The sequence below is a fragment of the Zonotrichia albicollis genome, chromosome 1 (assembly GCF_047830755.1).
Source record: "Zonotrichia albicollis isolate bZonAlb1 chromosome 1, bZonAlb1.hap1, whole genome shotgun sequence".
Classification (NCBI taxonomy): Eukaryota; Metazoa; Chordata; class Aves; order Passeriformes; family Passerellidae; genus Zonotrichia; species Zonotrichia albicollis.
The window spans coordinates 43,369,624-43,391,775 of NC_133819.1; the positions used below are offsets into that span (position 1 = coordinate 43,369,624).

Below are 22,152 nucleotides of genomic sequence, written 5' to 3' on the forward strand. Positions count from 1 at the left end.
GGACAGTAGCCCAGACTCAGCAGGTGTGGGGGAAAGTTCAGAGTATCTGTGGCTCATAGCCTGCAATCCTAAAATTTGCAATATGAGCTAAAGAGAAGAGCAGGGTTTGGAGTATTGAGAGATCAAACTATTAAAGGATTAAAGAAAGAAATAGAGAATAAAACACCTTGCACTCCTCTTTCAGTGAAAATTATCTAAACCATTATTGAATCACAGTTGTATGTCATTGTGGAAGGTGTCAAATACAAAGCTTAAGGTTTAGCTTTAGTGAATAGTTTTGAATACTGTGGCATCTTGAGTCAGATTTAGTAGTGGTGGTTACACTTAACTGAAAGTCAGGAAAAACAAGGCAGTGTAGTTAGATAAACAAAACCCAATGTGTCAGTTTGGGGTTTTGGACTTCACAGAGGACAAAATTTAGCAATGGCAAAAGTATTTAACTGCTATAGACATCCCTGGGAAGTTTAAGCTTCTCTCCATGTTTATGTAATCAGCAATGATATTCTGAACATTTTTATTTTAACTCTTAGCCTTGTGCATTTGAGAGACATTTGAAAGAGTTCTTTGAAATCACCTACAGCTGACCAATTTGTTAGTCTTCAAGCATATTTATTTCTGGAATATGAAAGATGTCAGTGAACCCTAAGGTTTTGATGTGGAGATGAACTCATTGAACTACAGAAAAGGTTCCTCAATACTGTTTACAACTGGTACAAGTTCTTGAGAATCTTAAAAGAAGTTATCAGACTGTTATTCCAAAAAAGAAATGTTGCAGGTAATGTAAATACTGTTTCTTTAGAATTGTTAAGATGCATTGCCTTATTGCCTTGCAGCTTAACTACTTCTCTCCTCCTGTGCATAAACCTCTATAAACTTCTATACTGTTCATATGTTTTAACACTGGTCACTTCTAGCATAGCTGGACCTTCCATCCTTATTCTTTCCTTAAGATGCTTCCTAGCTCTTACCTCAGAATGTATAATAGATTTTTTTGGTTTTTAATGCCCTAAGTTTTGAACTCGCAACTCTGTTCTTTGAGTTTCCTCATTTTCCATTATTCCACTTCTCAGGGTCACCTAGTGTTTGTTCTTCTATTATCCTGGTTCTGGGACTTGGTCTCTCTAGCTGGCATGCATACTAGAATGAAGGATTCTTTTGGTTTGGCTATTAATTTTCTCCACACTGCAGATTTTCAGAGAGGTGGGCAGGGTAGCATTACTTGCAATAGTGAAGATTTAAAAATGCCCTTTAGACTTCTATTTCTCTGAAGGTGCTATAATAAGTTTCTGAACAGTTTTGCATTTTTAATCATACTATCTAAAATAAGCAAATATTCTCCTTATAAAAGACAGACACTGGAGTGGCTAAGAAGGACCTAGAACAAAATTACTTCTGTGATTGCTGTTAGCCATATTAAGTAAATAACTGAATCATGTTGATTGTATCATTGGAACAGTAAATGTTTTTATTGTATTGTTTCAGCTAGTTAGACCACTAACATGTTCCTTAGAAGACTAAACCTTTGTAAATAGAAGAAAATGAAAAGCATTTTTGCTCATTTGCAAGTCTTTTATCTAATAGTTTTAATCTGCATTGCGTTTTTAAATTGGTTAACTTGAAAACAAAACTTAAATTATTTTTTGCTAATGAGATATTTATGGAAAGATAAGTGTTTTATAGTTGTGTTTAATACTAGTTGAAAAACGTTGATATCTCTGTCTTATGTGTTCAGGAGTTTATGGAATTGTCATCATACAAATAATTTAATTCTATGGCAGACAGTGCAGTTAAGTATATATTGTACTACTAGGAACAGTTTTCGGTTACTATTGATATCTTTGTGTCTCTTCCATCTTCAGTTTCTCCAAGTACATGCAAGAGACAAAGGAGTTGAAATAAGATTTGTATAGAGATAGTACACAGAAACACTGAGCCACTGTCAGTGTTGAATTCAAGTATTTGTGTGTTGAATATACATATATATTTATACATCTGTACATTTTGTTTCCAATGACCAGTGTAAAATGGAATAGCTAATGAATAGTATTAGGAATAGCTCATGGTTAATAACTGAATTCCCTTTATATTTTGATTTGGATGTTTTGTTTTCTGCTTCATTTCTCCAGTTCATTTTATTGATTAATTATTTCTGAATATTAAAAAGCATATTTTGCAGGTCATGGCAATGATGCAGGAACAAGCAATGCAGAATGTGTCAGGATAAACTTGTACCTATGTTTCCTGTTCTTTCTGAGGGTTACCTACAAAGTAAATTATTCATCTTCTCTTGTTATCATCAAAAAGAAAAGCCATCTAGCAATAAATTGCTTAACATCACACACCCACCCACACACCCCCCTGTCTCTTAACCAATTTTTTATAGAAGCTATCTCCATTTGGACTAGGACAGATAGGTCAATGTGTATTTTTCTGGAGATTATTGCATTTTCAGTGCATATACTTATCTTTCAATAGTGGGTTTGTGAAAATACTGGTGAGGCAAATTATATTGTAGTGCTGGCAACCAGAGGTCAGTTCATCTAATAGAAAAAAACCCAACAAAGCTGTGAAAAAGAACTCTGCATATTAAACTGCTCATTTCCATTAACGATAATGACTGCAGCTGGAATAAAATAATTCATTTTATAAAACATAAGCAAAATATTACCAACAAGATAATAGGACCATCCATGACCTACAACCCAGCCTGGCTGCTATGGATGAATATGGTCAGTGTCTTCCTCTGCCAGTTAGAACAAGGCAGCTCCAGCTGGGCAGGTTCATCACATGTTTCATGTTTAATGATGTGGCCTCCTATAAAGCTACTGGAACCATCACAAAAATAATACATTGTTTCCTAATATAGCATTATAAATCTTCTTCATCTTCTAATGTATCTGATTGAGATTGTCATCCACCTTTCTGATTCAAAAAGAATAACCAGAGAAGCAGATACCCCCTTTTCCAGAGAAATGGATATCGACACTTTAGGATGCAGAAAGTCATCTTTGCCCTAAGTTTTCCACTGATAGACCACCTCAGCTTTTTTTATGTGCTACTACACACTGGGCTAAGTAATGGCAGATCTCTCTCTGCATCACATTAATTATTTAAGTGCAGGTAGTTTCACCTTGGTTGCAATGTCTTCTAACAAAGCCAGATTTTACAGCATAGCTCCTCTCAATTCTTTGTACAGATATTGAATAAATTAACACTACTTATGGGGTCTTACTGTAAAGAATCCAGAGAAATCTGTATCAGACCATGCATTATACCCACCTATGTGGAAAAGTAGTGTGGAATCTCAGAAATTTCTTAGTTTACTAGATAGAAAATCCTCTAAGTTGAGGAGCTGAGTCTTTGCAGCTGAAAATAGCATGAAGAGCAAGGCATAATCCTGTTATACAACAGTAATAGCTAAAGGTTCAGGGTTTCTGATTCAATTTCTACAGTAGAACTTGCCTTGAAATTGGCTACAAAATCATAAGCTGTATCTAAAAGTGCTTCAGGATAATTCAGTGCAATTCCAGAGGCAAAAAATCTGCCATGTCCTTGCCATCATTGTTGATCCTCCTGGTTTGGATCAGCGTTTACAGTTGAAAGATAAACTGGATACAAAGCTACCAAAGGCCCAGACCTTTTACAGGAACCATAAGGAGAGTTAAATTCCACAAGCCACACTCTAACAAGCATGAAAACTTAAAACTATGCACTGGCATATGTGGCTAAAATTGTAATTTTATATTAATATCAATCTCACAGCTGATGAGACATGGTAAACAAAGGTGGAGAGGATTTATTTTTTTAAAAAGATATTCAAGAAATTATATATGTATCTATATTTTTAAGGACTTCTCTTTATTATACCACTTCATTGCCTGGAATGAAAGAAAGCCAAAGCAGAACAACACTGGACATAAGGGGCACTAATAAAATATTATATTCTGCATTTTTGGATTGCCAGATGGGGCTTCCGTTGTGTTCACATCCATTTTTGTAGGACTCCCAACTCTTCATAAACTGCTACTGCAGTTAATAAACATGGTTTTGTGTGGGAAGGGGTCAAGTTAAAAGAGGAGAATAGCTTCAGTTGAATACTTGTGGTATTTAAATTCTTTGTGCAGAAAAACAAAGTAACAAATTAAAGCCATATGAATAAAGGGATATATTATATGATCTCTCTGATCTCTATTATATTGTTTTTTATTTCTGTATATTGCAAAGATTATAATTTGTTGAATTCATTAGCTTAATATTTTGAAATACATTACACCTGGCAAACCCCTGATTTCATTACAGTTTCAAAATAGCTAAGTAAGTTACTGTAATTGTGTGCATTATTCCTATGTCTCCATGGCTAGTTTTAAGTTATAGATACATTGCTTTGACTTTCAAGTGGGCAAAGTTCAGCTGGCCCTCAAATAGGAAATGTTCACACATTATAAAATACTCTTCTTTTTTCCTAGCCCATTTTTTTTACAAACTGTGTTGAAGGATTTTCAAGGTAGTTTTGTAAACCTTGGAAGGTTAAAAACCTGTAATATTTCTGAGAAGATCTTCCAGCATCTTTGTACGCACACCTTTGTTTTGGTGCCTGTAAAATTGTACTTGTTCATTCTCAGGGGTAACTGAGTAACACTAAGATGACCATACAAGTGATCACACTGCTCAAAGGCTTTAAGGAAAATCAAGTCTTGTCTTGTTTTTCAGTCTGGCAAGTCAAAACAAAGCAGAATAGTACTTAGAGTAAATGACATTAAGCACCTTTCTGCATTATTCTTGTTACATTATCATTTTTACGTTATCCTTTGTAACCAGGAAATCTTGTCTCAATTAAGAGGACAGAATTGCTGTGAGTTCTGCTGTGGTTAACCATTGGTTTTCTCTTCCTTGTGGTTACCCTACTTCCAGGATCCTAAGGCTTATTCCCTGACTTGCAGCAATGATAGCGTGGGATGCTTGTGGGGAGAAACTCGCTGGTTTAGTTCTGGCATTTGCAGTTCCCAGTCCTACACTTGTCCTTGGAACATGGGGTGACAAACTCCTGAGACTCTTGCAGGATCTGAGGGTGTAGTGTGCTCCTCTGACCTCCTCATCTGTCTCTTGTTTTCATTGCTCGGTTTCACACTGAGCCCAACTTGTCCCAGATTCAATTAAAGCAATACTAAATCCGCTTTATTCTTCTTCTTAAAAGAAGACTTGCACTTGCAGATTCACAGAGAGAAGCTTGCAAGAGGGAAGTCTTTACACAGCAGTTATGTAAAAAAAACCCAAACACTTTCAGTATGGGGAGAGCAAATTATATTAGTGTATAGCTCCTGCTTTTTTCCTAATCTATTTTTTAGACTGGTTTATTTTGGCATTGATAAAGAGAGTCTATTTCAAAATTCACCTTGGTCAATGACTACAATTAAAATTATTCTGTCCTGGTCTTTTTAAAAATGGCACAGGAATTCCCTTCACTCCTTCCAAAGTATTATGTTAAAAAACATTTATGAAACCCTCTGTGAATTTAGGAAGCAATTAGAAGCAAATGCGCTGAGATTGTGCTAGTCAAAAAAAAATACTGCATGCTGGATTCTATAGCAGATCCTTCCAGATAAATTCAGTGTTTTAAATCTTTCTTAGAAAGATGCTAGTTTCTATTCCAAGTTGTCCTGCATGCAGAGCAGCATAGCTTTACACTGCAGATTGGACACGAGGTTAAACTGATGTAAAAAAAGATGCACCAGGATTTTGCTGCAAACAAAGCATCAGTGAATAGGATGGTGTTGAAAAACATTTTATAAGGACTCCCAGTCCAGCCCCAGTTGCAGTTTTATGGCTTATTTAACCAGCTAGAGGGCATTTCTGGGGAGCTGAGACAAATTATATGGTGATGCAAGAAGCTGGAGCAATTCCAAGTGAGGAAGAATTTGCTCTGAAAGAAGCTGTAAGTGCTGAATTAGTTTGTCTGTTCTGCCAGTTTAGCTTTCACTGCATGTGGCTGTCAGACAACTGGGAGGAGGGAATGAGAAGATGACAGCAGTGAGGATCTTGGTTGAATTCTCCTGCTGTATTTTCTGCTCCACAGAGCAAAGTGTGCCCCTGTGATCTTGTAAATATGTGCTTTCACAAGTGAATTTCATCTAGGTGTATAAGGGCTCAACACCTTTTTGCTTGGTTGCAATCATTTGCTTGTTTTTCTTACTTGTTCAACATGTAACTTATATTATTGCTTATATCTAAGTAAAATGCATTTTGCATCTTTGCTACATCCAGATTCTTGTGTGCACAACTGCTTACACCAAGGTTGTTTCCGTTTGTTTTCTTCTCTTTCTGTAACTTCTGGTTGTGAAAATGGCCTCAATTTAAATTTTAATCATGGCGTTCTTGAACCAAATCTCTGGGAGAAGGAAGAGAGTCTCTTAAGGGGCAGATTTTGTGTTAATATGTGGACTTTTTCCTTCCCAACACTCTTGTCAGACTGAAAGGGAAAGTGTCAGAAGGTCAGCATCTGCCAGATTCAGGACGAAATCCGAGTTTTTATTGGAAAGTACGCTTTGATAAAAAAAGGTTTAAAATAACTCAGGGAGTAAGATAGTTTTGAAGTTGATGTCATTAGGTCACTTTTTCTTCAATTTACATCTCTTGGTCTGTTCCTGCTGGAAGCAGTGCAAGTAGTAGGGCAACTTTTAAACTAATAAGGACTCTTAGGCATAAATGAAATGGCTTCCAAACCTCACTAAATGCTCCTTGTTATTGACTAAATCACTATGTTGTTCTTTCTCTTTGTTCACCCCTCATTGCTAAAAAGATTTCTGAATATTTGGAAGATTTTAGGTTTGCTGAACTTTTAAACCATCTCTGAAAGGCAGCATGGCTTCATCTTCATTGTCACTGCCTACCAGAGCTCCCATTTCTGTATATGTGACAACTAGGAAATCAGAATAAAAAACAACAAGTTATTCAGAAAAGTAGGGAAAAATGCAATTAAATTCTTCCTTCTTGCCGTTCATTTTTTGTTAACCACTTCTTTGAATGTCTTCTATTTTCCTCTCATGCTCTGTCTCTTTACTTACTGAAAAAATACCAGGTAGTAGAATGTTTAGGGGAAAAAACTGTGTCCTTCAAATAAGACATTTTTCTTAGAAATTTAATTTTGTTTTAAAACAAGGTAATTTTTCCTTGGATAAACACTTTGAAACTTGCTACTTTCTTTCTAACATCAAGTAGTAGATGATTTCCATAAGGCCACTCAGATTTACACTCCCTGTATGTCTTTTTCCAGCCATTTCATAATAGGTAGTTCTTCATTCAGTGACACCCATAAAATAATTGAAACTTTTTTGCTTTTTTTTTAAATGCAAAGAGGAGAACTAATAAAATATTACTGTTTAAATTTGGTTATATTTCTAGTTCTCATTTAGGAGAACTCATTTTACTTAATGTAAAGCTGCTCATGGCCATGTCAGAAGATGATTCATTTAACAACTTCAGAGTCCTTTAGTGCTTCTCCAGAAGGATTGTACAGAACTTTCATGGGCACAAAAATCCTGTACATCTCCTAGTTAATTTCTTAAATGTATGTTCTGAGAGTCTGTTTCTGCCTAGTTTAGAAGAGATGGACAAAAAGATTCCACTGTCTTTCTGAACAATGAATCTTCAGAGCTTGAAAATGCATTTATCATCTATACCTGACCAAAGGATGGTGATTTTCTTTGACTGAAACTTTAAAGTTGAAGGGTTTTTTCTTGCAGAGGGAAAAAAAAAAAAAAACACACCTCAAACTCCCAAACCAATCTGACTGAGCTTAGATTATAATTAAGAAGTTACTTTATTTTTTCTAATCATATGGGTATTGTCCTGAGCTGCAGAGTGTCACAGAGCCCTTCATCTCCTTTGTGGTAGAATTTCTCACTCAGGATGATGTAGCTCAGGGAAACATGTCTCTGTCTTTCAAGCATTTCTCCTACTGACTTCATCTCCTTATGTTTTCTTCCTTGAAGGCAGAAATCCCTTTCTGTTTTCTCCCTCTGTGGTAAGTGATGCACAGCTCTCTGTGAAGAGACCTGCCTAGTCCTGAGCACCAGCTCCTCTTGCCAGCTCCTAAGTTTCTGCTTAGCTTGTTTAGTGTCTATGTTAAATATGTGTGCACAGACAAATAGATCTGGGGGGACTCTGAACTGTTTGTGGGGAATCAAACAACCACAGCATTATAGAATAATTTAGGTTGGAAGGAACCCCTGGCAGCCTAGTCCAACCCGCTGCTCAAAGCTGTTCTTTTCAGATCAGGCTATTTAGGTGTGTGAGATCATGTTTTGAACACCTCCAATGATTGATTGACCTCTTGAAGCTTCTTTAAGCCCTGTTCCAGTATTTGATCACACTCCTTTTCTTATTTTTTTTCACGATGTCAAATTGGAATTTAGGATGTTCCAGATGTTTGTTGTGTCTTGTCCAATCGCCATTCAGCTCTGTGAAGAGACAGGCTCCATCTTCCTTTTATCCCTTCATCAGATCCTCCTTTTAACCTCTGAGCAGCAAGGTTTCCCCTTTGCCTTCCCTTCTCAGGGCTGAAGGGACCCTGCTCTCACAGCCCCTTCTTGCACCCAGCCTGGTGCCGCTGTGGCATCTGCTCCAGTAGGTAACACCTGCTCCTAGGTGATCAAACTGGTGTTTGCTGATGCATTTCCACAGAAAGGAAAGGATCAAGGGCACCTTTGTGGTACTGATGGGGTCCTGCCAGGACCTTTGTCCTGGCCCTGTCTCTCAATTTTCTGAGTTCTCTGTGTCCGTCTGTGGTAGCAGAGGTGTGGTAACATCAATTTCTGGTGTCCTGGTTCATGTCACCATCTTAGGAGTCCATTATGTCTCATGGTAGCGTGTGTCACAGCAGTTGAGTGATTTGCTCCTGGCTTTCCCCTGTGTGATACTGTGCAAACTGAGGAGTGTAACAAAATGAAAATGTAGCAACTTTTTTCCTTAAGGTAAGGAATACGCAGCTGAGCAAATCTGCCTTTTTCCAGAGATGCAATGAAGCCTTTGGATCAAAAAGTAAAACAGTCCTTAAGAGTCAAGTGTGACTCTGTAGCTGTGAATACAAATGGTGAAAATTTACATGTTACGCCATTCTGTTTTCTTTTTTTTCCTTTTACTGTTTTTTTTTTTTCCTTTTTATAAAAGTGGTCTCCCTTATTGTCTTCTGCATCCTCTGGAATGTGGGAATACTACATCAATGTAACAATGACAAGTATGAGTTTCAAGCAGAAGAAAATTAAAGATATTTATCAAAGTATTTTCATCTCTTTGGAGAAAATTGTTGTTGCTGAGTTACCATGCTATCTGAAGCAAGCTCTGGTTGATTTAAGCAAAATATTACAAGTATCACATTCCTCTGTTTTCTGTTTAGCTTGTCTTCTTGGGAAATAACTAGGCTTTTATGTTTTTTTAGATGGTGGGTTTTTACCCTTCATTCCACTATTAGCATCATGTTACTGTATAGGAAGAGATCTAAAGAGGAATACTTTTATTCAAAGTTTGTTTTCTTTCAAATATCTAACAGCAAGTATCAAGTGTCTCAATGCTATGCCTAAACCATCTAGCCATACCAAAGCAACAGCTGAGTTTGTTTTGTATTCAGTGCTTTGTAAGCAAATAAAAGCTGTTGTGACTGGCCTTGGTGCAATACTCACAGCTGGATAAAGCACAAGGTGTTTTCAGAGACCAGCTGAGAGATGTGTGGTGTGAGGGGGCAGAAGCAGCTCCACAGACCCTTCCCTGTGCTCCCTATGGAGAATGTAAGGATGCTGTATCAGAGATGCTCAGCTGGATGCCAGTCCAGCTGTCAAAACAGAGGTGGAGTCCCCTGGGTTCTGCAACAGTGGTTTTGTTTCCTCTTTCAGCACAATAGTCTTGGCTTTGCCCTTGCTAGCACCACTTCTTTAGCCAAGTACCTCCCAGGCACAAATAAGCTTAATTTCTCTTCCATTTATCACAACAAAGGACAGGGTCAAGGTCCTGTCACCAGAGTCCATGCCAGGCTTTGCAGTGGTCAAACAACCTAGCCCAAAACCCAACATCTTTCTTAAAAATACTTCTCTGAAAGCACAAACCAAAGAATTTTCTTCTGCATTACATTACTAAGTGTGCAACTTCACTAGAAATGTTTAGGAATGGGAGCAGTAACCAACCTTTTGTCACCTGGTTTGTGGAAATTGGAGGTGTATGTGAAATCACGTGGAATTATGGGAAGACTCAGGTAGCAAATATTCTAGGGGATGGACTGCAGACATGGAAATGGAAGCTTGTGGGGCCTGAACTCCTCTGACAGCGTCTGTCCTGAGCTGAAAATAGCAACTCACTAGGCCAGCACAGGTACAGCTTGCCAGGCTGATTTATGGTGCCTGCTCTGCCAAATCCACCTGATCTGTTCCTGAAATTGGTCTGATCCTGGGTCTCAGCTCAATAAGCTGTTCTGTACTCAGCTAATTCTGCAGATAACCAGAGATGTCTTGTGCATCTGTAATACAGGAGGACTGGGAGCTGGCTCTACTTTGGTAAGATTCAAAGAATTGTTATATGGGAGCAGTTGAAATAAATGTGTAAATGCTTTGAAGGCTCCTTCTTTCAAGATGCCAGTCATAAAACCAAAAAGTTTTAAGAACTTTGATTAAACAAATACTAAATTCCCCTGCACTGGACATGCAGTCTTCTTTCAGAAAAGCCACTTGGAATTGGTTTCTGAATTGGGGCCAGTAAACTTGTACACCCTGGGACATCTCCAGCATCTGAGCTAGCATTTCAAATTGTATTACTGAGCTGAGATTAACTGGCTGTCTATGAACAGCTGTCAAACCAATTTCACAAATGGTGAGGTGAATAATTCCAACAAGGATGCAAAGGCTGTCATGGAAGTGGAATGAAGCCACTGCCAGCCTCTCTGCATAGTTCAGGGACATCCCCAGTTTTCTGTGGTCATGGGCTGCTCACAAAGTATAGGGTTTACAGCAGCCAGAGCAGACATTTTAAAGTTACAGTGATGAGTAAAAAGACTGATTTTGATACCTCGTTTGGTTGGAAAGGGGAGGCTTGCATTTTTTTAGTACAGCAATAAACAAATGCAGAATGTGGGAGGAGATGACTCAGAAAACACCAGCATAGTCTGATGTTTGTATTACAAGATAATAAATGGGCTGTTTTATATGTATGTGAATGCACGTAGACAGAATGCAGATGAACCTAATAAAATTATCCTAATCACTGGGATGACAGCCTCTTTGCAAGAAAGAAAAATTGATCACCTCATGTGGAAAATAAGATGTATCGTAATTTTGGGGTGTTCTTTCCATGTAGAAAGGATGATATTTAAGATTCTCTTTTTAATAAAGTGCTGGACTTTCTGTCAAATGGCACTTTGTAGAACTCAAGCAATTAAATAAATGTTTCTTTGTGAGAATATATTTTTGGATTGGAGGTGTTCTTCTGGAAACTCAGGTATTGATTAGTTGTTTGTTTGTCTGTTCTTTCAAACTAAGAAAGGTGAAAAATAGAAACAGGAAGGATTAGGATTAGAAATTGTGACAGTGGAGCATGGGGCTTTTATGCAGCTTCCATTAATACCTTAAAACAGAAACCTGAGTAAAAATGTGTCACCATTTTAGAGCTAAATCAGGTTTATAAAGAAAGGAAGTATTTTTGAAATTACTTTGGAGACAATAGACAGTAGACCTTATATCTCCACAGGAGAGCTTAACCATCTAATGCTGCAGATAGCTACACTATTTTTTCTGAGTTCTCTTTCTTTCACCTTAAGGATTAGAATTATTGCTCCTGCCCAAACTCAAATGTCTTTTATATGGATTTTAATTGCGTTCCCCTGTTTGAATCCTTTTGGGTTTTTATCCATGTAAAACAATTTAAAAATCGATTAATGATTTCTATGTCATATTGTTTGAACTTTATTTAAATGCAGTAAAATAGAAGATAGTTCTTATTTCTCTAAAGGGGCAGTCTTAATTGAGGAGAGTGGTTGAAATTAGCATTAGCTAAAATTATGACAATGACAGTGATGATTTATGACAGCTGAACATTAAATATTTTTTGTCTTTAACGAACATTTCTTGTAGTAATATCCCCCTGAAGGAGATGCAATCAGACTTCAAGCTGTTTCACTAATTCTTTGGTACAGAGTCTGGGATGCCAAAGGATTTCACCCAGTGTAGGGTGGCTGGAGTGTCTTTCAAGCTGTGATGAATGTGTTGAGTTTTAATACCAATTATTGTACTTCATGGGCTCATTGGCTGCATTAATATTGCGCTCACTGCTATTACTAAAACTTGTGATGGTAATAAATTGAGAGGGCATGACACCCAAGTAGGCATTGCTTGATTTTATACTAGTTTCTTTTGTTTTATTGTAGTTTTTCTTCAAGAAAGTTTGGGGAAATATATACATTTAATTTCTCATATATTTCAAACATGTACCTGATAAATATTATTTTCTATTTTAGCTTAGCAGTTGTATTCACCCCAAGTTATCTGTGTTAGAGAAAACAAAACTCAGTTATAATTTCAGCTCACAAAAGCTGGATTCAATTCAAAACTGGCCCTGCTTTGACTTAATGATGCCATAAGGTCACTTCCAGCCTGATTTATTGTATATTTTAGAGATTTCAGTGCAATATCAATATAGATCCCTTTGGTTCATTAATTCACACATGATGATGATTTGCACTTTGCCAGAGACAGCTTTAACCCTGCTTACCATATTACTAAAGACAACATTTTACTCTGAGAACCTATCCTTTGCTTTCAATTACAGAATGCATTGCTACTGACATAACACTGGTGCTATAAAGTTCAGTTATATCTTTTTCAGATCATTCTTTTTTCCTCTATATGTGCTATAAGCTCATTATTGCCTTTAGAGATCCCTGAAGACCCAGAACTTGCGGAAGAATATTATAAAGATGAGTTTGAATCCTGTTCAGAAGACAGTGAAGAGGAGGAAGATGCAGAATTGTCATGGACGGTCTCTAAGACAAATCACCAGGTAAATGAGACCTTTGAGAACCCTGTATACACTTGATGCTCATTTTCCATGAGAAAACTGAGTTCCTTCCCAGAATTAGTCCTACTGACATTGCTGATTTTTTATTTTTTAGGAGTGTGTGTATATATCAATACCATGCATTAATTATTTGTGTATTGTAAGATATTGATGAGAAAGATTTTTGCATTCCTTCAAGATTAAAGGTAATAATTCCATGAATGCCTTAAGGTAGATCATTGCCAGAAACCATTCTTGTGACTCTAAAACACTCAGAGTGGGATCCTCTCAAATGTCAGCTGGGATTTAAATTAAATTAGAGCTGAAGGTATAGTTCAAGCATAAGGTCCAAGTTCCAGCTCTAATTCCCAGGCAAAGATAGTCATCTCTACTTCCTGCCTATATTAGACATATTTTCTAGGACAGTGTGATGAATGATGAGCCTGAACAGCTGCAAGACTTGTTCAGCAAATCTGTAGACTTTTCCACCTCACTGCAAGTGTCAGTGAAGAGAAAACTTATTGCTGAAAGGCTTAAAGCAGCTTTATCAGTTAAGGCTGCCACAAGACAGTCACGGATTGCAGTGTGAAGGTTGAAGATTATTGCAAAAGGCACCTAATTTAGATCTGATCAGAATGAGCTGAGATGAATCTTGTCTCCAGTGATCAAGTCTCCGTGAAATCAATAAACCTAAGTGCCTGAGGCAGTTCTGTAAATGGATCTTCCTAAGGCATTCAGGAACTATCAATTTCTCCCATGGGCCTTCAGTTTCAAGCATGGCCTGCGGTGCCTCTGGATGGTACTATCTGGGTCTGCCTAGGAACAGGAACTTTATTCTGTGATCATGTGCAAAGTTTGCAGAGCAGGGTGTAATGTCTTCTGCATCTCAGGGAACTGGCCAAGAAGACCAATACTCTTCACTAAATTATAAATAACTTGTGGTTTTTGAAAAATATGAAGTAATAGCTTCTTTGAGATGTAGTTTTTAAGGCAAAAATAAAGTGTGAGAAATCAGAACTCTGCTTCTACCACTGCAGCAGGGGATCCTGAAATTGTCCCACAAGTAAAACTTGAAGTTTACTCAGAAACAACTCCATTCAATCTAGACATGTCCCCCTACCTTTCAAATTAAACACACAGGATGCCTTAAAATTCAGGAGCAGATTGTGCAATAGTAAAGAAATTGTTATTCAATTGTAAAACAGTGGATTATCTTAGACAATACTTTTTTAAAGTTTGCTGCATTTATGCTTACCCACAACACATAGACATACAAAGAAACCGTTGCCCAGAAGGTCTATCACAAGGTACTCTTGAAAACAAAATTACTGCTCAGTTTCATCAGACTCTGAGACAATTTTTCTTTTTTAGAATGCCTTTTGAAATTTTCATTCAACTTTCATTGATGGTATCATTAAGTGTCAATCAGTAGTGGTTTTGAACAGGCAGACTGCTGCTTAGAATTAATGAAGGGCAGAAGACAAAAATAGATTTCTCAGTAATTCAGGATAAATTAGGTGTTGACATTCAGATATGAGCTGTAATAGTCCCTTATGTTGGACTGACTGAAAATCCCATAATAAGAGCCAGCATGGTGGGCTGGAAGAGCCATCCCACTGGCACCCCATTGTCTCTGTCACCTTAAGATATTCAATAAGTATGTTTCTGGCTATTGACACTATTACCTTTTCTATTTTTTGGGAAGTGAAAATAGGCAATTTTTGCTTTCTCAAGTGAAAAATTCTGCAGTAAATCCGAAGTGAAAGCAGACTGAACATACCTGTGTAAATCTGAACACCTTTGTATGAACTCAACAAACAGAAAGGCATGAGGGGAAGTAAGCAAGCATTATTAGGGAGTAAACATCTAATTCAGGTTGGATGGAATACTCAGAGATGTCTCTCTTTGGTGATTATAAAGGGATTTACAGTTATTAACATGCACACCACATCTTTCTTTGGATATCAATGGTTATGTGAGATGAATCCCACTCAAAGGTAGGTGGGATCATGCCCAGTATTAATAATAAGCTTCAAATCCTACCAGAATAGCAGATGTTTGCTTCTGCAGTTATTTACTTAATACCAAAACTCCTATTTCTCTGATGGTATTCATACTCTTAAACCCTTTCTTCAAAGATACCTTAAACCAAGCTTTTGGAGATGTGTGCTAAAAAGTCATTCCACAGCAACACAGTAAAGGCTAGTAAGGTAGTTTCTGCAAATCTCTTAAATTTCCAATCCCAAGATTGCTTTACTAGTTACTTCTGTGCAGAGAGGGCAGAAATGCTGCACCTGGTGGTGCTCTCTGGTGACCCCATTATTTCAAACAAGGATTAAAAAAATTTCCAATGTTCATGCAGTAGCATGGGGTCAGAAAAGTCATCTTTATGAACAACATATTAAGGTGCAAGATGTAGAAAGGGATATGAGCTATTTATTCAAGCTATATTAGGCTCTCACAGATGTCAAGACAGACTGAGAAGCAGCAGCCTCATGTGGGATGTAAGACTGCTTAGAAGGTAGAGTTAGGCACTGAAACACTTTAAATTTAAAGGTTTAGGGTGGGAGCTGAGACAGCTTTTTTTTCTCATGTTGGTACAGCCGATCTCATTTCAGACACATTTTCCAGCACTGGAGTTTAGTGTCCTTTGTTCCTTTCTTTTGGAGCAGAAATGCCCATTGACAGATTTCAAGCAGCAATTTGCCAATTACCTTTCCAGACCTCCACCTCTTCAAGCCAGTGGTTCTTTTCCACATGTTTTTTAATGGGAGAGCCAGTTTCTAATTAGGGGAAAATCATAAAAGATAATGACAAACTGTTTTTAAAAGCATTTCAATTTGTGATGCTTAACAGAGGTTTCATCTTGAGAAGTTAGTGTGTAATGAAGCTTCCATTGGCTTTGATTTAGCTGGGATGCTGGTGGATGCTCTTTGCTGCAGTTCATCACCATGCTCTTAGTGGTTTTTCTCATGAACATAATAACAAATTCACCCTCTTCACTATGACAAAGTCTACTACTGTGATGCAGTAGGTTCCTGTTTTCAAATTCCAAGCTGCTTCTGAGAGTGTCAAGCCAGATAATCAGCTGACATAAATTATCATAGCTCTAGCAGCTCTGAGTGGTCTGTGTGCTGTGACCCCTAAGATGCTCCACTGGATTCCTAACATATGTTTTGGCAGGCTTGTGGCAGTTAGAAATGGGGCTGCTTGTTCTGAATCTGGAATGTGCAAGCATTCATCCACACTGGCCCTTGTGCATGGGAGTGCCTCTCTTCTGGGCACAGTCCCTTGTCCCTTCTGTAGGGCTTTGCTTTCTCTGAAAAAAAAAAAGAGAGAGACAGAAAGATTAAAGAAATAGATTTAATGAAACAGCTAAATCCTCCTCCAGTGCTAAACCCAAGTGGGGAAAAGATAGGAGTGATGAAGAGGTGAAAATATATCTTTTACCTTACAGCATAAAGAGAAGAAACCAGCTTTGTTGTTATAATTGGAGTAAATATGATGTCCTGTTGAGAGAAGTCAAAGGTTTGGGAATTACAGGCTTTATCCCATAAAAAAATGATTTTAAAATGTTTTATCAAAGTAATAGTGTTTTATATGGTTATTTACTATGTTTTGCCTATCTGTCTAAAGATTTGTGGTTAACTGTTAGTGATAATGAAAATAAACATAATTATAAAGTAATATTAGCAGAAAATCAATACAACTTTTTCATTTTGAATGAAAAAGATTTAATGAAATCTTTTTAATGAAGTCCTAATGGTTCTTTTTTCTTTTTAGAAGTACAGAGAAATTATATCTGTAATACTGTCTTAATTCAATATTCAGTATGTACTGTGTATGTTAACATAATGAATGCATTTCCTGACTGCAGAACTGGAAACCCTTGTGCTGACTTGATCCAATCAGGACCCCACAGGCTGCTCCAAAAGGGAAAAGAGGCTCCTTTGAACCTCTGAGCTGTGGGTTACCTGTTGTAATGGCCAACCAAGAACTTGATTCCTGCCTTGCAAACCTCAGCTAAAGTAGCAGAGCCTGTTTCAAATATAAGCCCATGAAACAATTTGGGGTGAAGAATAGTTAGTTTATGCTCATCCATAACAGCTCCCACTTGCACCAGAAGGTCCCTAACCAGCTGGAAGTCATTGCCAACAATTATTGGTGTCTTATTTAGGTGTACTGGCAGTTCCTAAGTTGAGAAATTTAGAATGGGCATTTTAGTAAGATCACAGAAGAATATAAAACAGGTTGTCCCTCATAGAAGTGGAGGTCAATAGTGTTTGTTTTTATTCCATTGTTTTCAATCTTAAAGGCATAGAGTGCTGACTATTTTAAAAAAATACTATTTTTAAAAAATAAATATTTTTGACTTTTTTTTAAAAATACGTATTTTTGACATATTTTTTGACAAGGTCGAGATTTTGACTCTCAGTTTTAAATATCAAGAAATGCTGCATTTTTAAATGTGATATGGCAGCAGCTTCTACACACTCAGAGTCCAAGTTTTTCTTGGACTTTCATAAAATTGTGATGTTCTTCCTGGACAACAATCATTGCTTAATGGCCAGAACTTTAAATTTCATCTGTGTACACAAACAGTAATTCATATGCATATCATGGCAAAAGTGTCAGCCATCTGTTTGGTAGCAGAACACTTGAAATATAAAAATGTTAAAATCTCTTCTTAATTAAAATTTTTTTAATTAGTTGTTGTTACTAGACATGTAAGTAGATGCAATTACATGAAATATAAGTATTCATTTGCTGTGGGCAGCTATCATAAGCATAAAATTTTTGGCATAGTTAAAAAGTATAAACTTGCCTTTTTCAATGTAATATTGTTTTAGATATTCCAGAACTAACTGATGATAAAATGCTGGTATATTTTCAGAGACTGCACACCACCCTCCACAGTAAATATATCTCCTTTAAATTCCATGCACAGTTGTTCTAAACACTTGTGGTCTGCAAGGAATCTGACTTAAATTGTTGTTTGGTTATTGCATCATTCCAAAGTCTGATGTTTCAGGAGAAGATATAGAAAATGTCCTGGGCAATGTAACTTCTTTATAGTTTAGTCTTGACACTTACTGATGTGATATCTTCTATGTTTGTGGGATGGTACCTCTGGGACATAGTGTTTGTGTTTAGGTTTGTGGTCACACAAATGCTGTTCCTATTTCTTTTATTCACAGGACAGTGATATGGAGGCGATGGTTGAGTATTTGGAGAGTGTCCTGAATAGCAGCTCATTGGGTAAGATGATGTATCTTCTTTAGATAGCAGCAGTGATTAGCAGTCTGTATGCACCACTGCCCACCTATTTCCATGTTGCAACAAAATAACTCAAAAAATGTGATTCCGTTGAAAATTACTTCCTTAATCTACTGCAAAGAAGTGTAACTATACCAAAAGAAAGACATAAATAGTTAAGTGCTTCTGTTGAAAATAATAAAACCATAAAGCATGATAGTTAGAAGTATAGAATGTTATAAAAAAAAACTTCTAAAAACTTGGCTACTGTCATTTTCTCTTCAGAGGAAAATATTTGAAGATATGTAAGCTATTTTATAGTTATTAATCCTGGTTACAATAAAATAAAATGAATTAAAATATTTAATATTTTTTAAATTATGATCAAGGTTTGGATAATAATTTATGTAACAGTATCTCATTGCAGATACAAAGAAAACAGAGAGAGTTTAAGTCTATAATTTGATCCTAAAATCTCTGGCAAAATATTGTCTATAGATTTACAGTTGGAAAGCCTGGGTCATTGTGGTCTACTTGAAAGTTAAAAGAAAGCTAATGTGAAAGAAGGCTATTTACTGTGGCTGTCACCAGTTGCTGTCCTTAGAGCCACCGCTGTGCCAGCAGCAGCCTGAGTTTGAGCTGCATGAAAGGCCAGCTGAGTTCCCAAAGGCTCCCATGGGAGCTGCATCCTCGTTCAGCTGCTTTGTTTGCACTCATTCAGCTGGGATAAACCTGACTTAGGATTGTCTAAAACCACAGCACAGGAGACTCCTAGGAAGTCCTGCTTCCAGAGGTTCTTCCAGTGCTGAGCTCTGGTTCACACCTGCTGGTGAGCCTGGGCAGATGGGAAGAGAGAGCCAAAGAAGAAGGATGAAAGGGAGTGATCAAAGTTGTTGCCATCCATAGTCTTGTAGCCACTGGTCATCTTCTGGGTCCTATGCCAGGAGACCCTCAGCACTGAAGAAAGGAATATTTACATCCAGTTTCTCTTCACACTCACAGAGAACCCCCTGTTTCCAAATTTTGCACATATTTATGCATTTGCAGCATCACTGTCTGCAATGGGTTTGCAGAAGTTGAAATAAGAAAAATTTTGCTCTGTGCTTCAATATCCCTTTAATTAAAGGGAGGAATTGTCTTGAAGGTTGGTGAGAACAAACAAGAGTATTAAGACAAACAGTGATATTTTAAAAACAATCTTAATATTAGTATCCCTTATCTTAATCTTTTCTCTTCAGTATTAGGGACAAGAATATGACTTTTTAAAAATTGTAGTATTAAAGAATAAATTGTACTTTTATCACTAAAAAAATTTTCCAACCAGTCTGTGATGAAACTTACAGGCTTTTTTTCAAACTAGACAGTAATTAGGTATGATTTTCTCCAAAGAAACATGTGTAATGATAATTAGATCTCCAGGTTCCCTTTTATCTTTGTATGCTCAGTATCACTTAGAAAGTTTAAACTTTCATTATTTTAAGTTTTTCCAAAATCAAGATATAAACCTGCAGTGGGGATCATTTTTATGTGTGCTAATGTTCAATTATACCTTGCATATTCTTCACTGGGCTCCAAATTCCCATTACATCAATATTTTCTATATATAGTGCAATTTACATAGGTTAGATACTTGCTGTCTTTTTCTCCCTAAAGCTAGTTGTGTCCCCTTTCAGGTCAGCATTTCTTTAACTAACCAATAACACATGGGTTTTACCCATTGCATTGCCAGTGCTAGCCAGAGCCTCCCTTCTTGGCCTCCCATGCCTGTAATCCTTTGCATCTCATCTTCTGTTCCCACTTTTCAAGTCATCTGCTGTTGTACCAGGCCTGTACTTCTCTGCATTAATGGAATTGTTAGTTATAAATATGTCTTTCTACACAGAATACTACTAATCCATCTAAAAAGCAGGTTGTATGTTACAAGAATAACTGGAAAGACAACAAAACAGCCCACTACATAGTAATTCAAAGAACTGCTGCTGTATCTTAAGCACTTCAATCAAAACTTCTGTCAGGACAAGCCAAGATCAGACAAAGCCTGAAGCCTTGCAGACTCAGTTCCAGGTGTGTGGCCTGGGGCAAGCAGTGGCAATACCATATTGCTGGGCTACAGAGCTGCAACACAATTGTAATGGCTACTCCTGAAAACAGTGTGGATTTCATGGCAATAATAGGGCAATGGAAGCAGGAATCTGGCCAGGACAGAATTTCTTGTAGCATCTTTCATTGTTAAAGTATTACAAAAAGATTATGAGTCATTCCAAGTGGTTGTTAGAGAATAACCAAGAAGAAAAGTGAAGGCTGTGATAAAAAGGATGCAATAAATATAAATTGTTTTTCAACATGTGGAATTTGTTTAGTATAAACCTCAGTGTTTATAAAAGGACTTGGGAGGTAGCTGAGTTTTCTCCTCAAGAGGTCGCAGAATCACTCCAAGTACAAGAGCTTTTGTGGTACACAATTGCTTTTGTGTTGTCTATAAAGGTCCATGTGAAGAGTGTTTGAAATAAGATGGGCTGTGCTGATAAATTGAAAAATTGGGAGGATCACAGAAAAAACTGCAGAAGATAAGGGAGTTTGAAAAACTCATTTTAAAATTTTCTACATTTGCCTGGCATTAAGGGAGAGAAGGTTAGGGGCAGTTGGGTCACTTTGTATTGTTTATGAATCTGGAAAACACATCTGTTTCTAATCTTTTCTATCTTGTACAAAAAGGCATTGTAGGATCTCATATGTAGCAGTGAAAGGTAAGGAAAAGAAATCTGAAATACAAACAGACGTTTATGATTCAGTGGAGATAACAGCTTCACAGCTCATCGTAGCTTATGAAGAGATGCAGAAGATGTGTATCACCTATTCTTTGGTCATTAGCAGGAATGTTTGTAGGAATGCCTTTGGACCATAATTTATGAAAACTCTTAGCAGATAATGCACCTGTGAATAAATTCCTTTCTCTGCAGATCCTCAGTGCAAACCTCCAACTGGTGCTCTATCACCTGAGAGGACAAAGATATTTTGCCCTTTGCCCTATGTTGTTTCTGCAATACTGGGTTAGACATTGGGAGACATTGAAATACATTTAGAAAGCCACAATACCTGGTTTTGAAAAGACACTGCTCTTGTTGTTTCATTTGATTTTGTTTAATGGATCAAGAATGATACATTGGATAAAAAATGCAAATAATTATCTGGTAACTTTTTGAAGAAGCCTAGTTCCTTGTTGTGTGTTGATATGTGAGTACACAAACTGCCTGAAGCTGGGTGCAAAATACATTATTAATCAAGTAACTGCTTCTAAGAAAATACCTTTGACGTAGAAGTGGTATGGCTATGAATTACCCCAGCAACATTTATTGAGGTGTGCTGTAGCACCAATGTATCAAGCTGTTAGCAGCCTTCACTGAGAACTCATTTTTTAATTACTAACCACACCTTCGCAGCATCTTAAAATATTCAGTCTGTGTTGCCTTTCAGTAGCTAAAAAATCATATTAAATGGAGAGAAAGATATAGAGTTTGCAAGATATAGAGACTAAGTTTTTCTTGGCCAACTGCCAATGTGTAAAGTATACAAAATTTGAATTATTTAGCCAGAAATCCCAGGGGAGAAAACAAAAACCAAAACAAAACCCAAAACAAACAAGAAGGATGTTTTTAATGATGAAATGTCAGAGGAAAAGGAAATATTGTAGTAATAAATATACTGAATTCACTACACAGAAAGAATATGCTGAGCTTTTACTACAGTGATCTATCCTGTGATAATAATAATGCCAGAATTTATCTGGTGCCTGTGGTTAAATGTACTCCTTTTTAAGAGACTGCAAGGTTTATATTTTCCTTAGGACACTGCTGCTCAGGAAATCAA

The 22,152-nt window shown here is 37.0% G+C and overlaps 1 protein-coding gene across 7 annotated transcripts in view; it reads left to right on the top strand.

The window, feature by feature from the left end:
* Positions 1 to 22,152, top strand: part of NEK11 (NIMA related kinase 11) — an 82,901-nt gene that overhangs the window by 44,263 nt on the left and 16,486 nt on the right. For all 7 annotated transcript variants that reach the window (XM_005481001.3, XM_026799212.2, XM_074539586.1 and 4 more), the window contains 2 exons: positions 12,908 to 13,032; positions 18,228 to 18,288. In XM_005481001.3, coding sequence (XP_005481058.2) covers positions 12,908 to 13,032; positions 18,228 to 18,288 — 186 coding nt within the window. The remainder of the gene's footprint in view (positions 1 to 12,907; positions 13,033 to 18,227; positions 18,289 to 22,152) is intronic.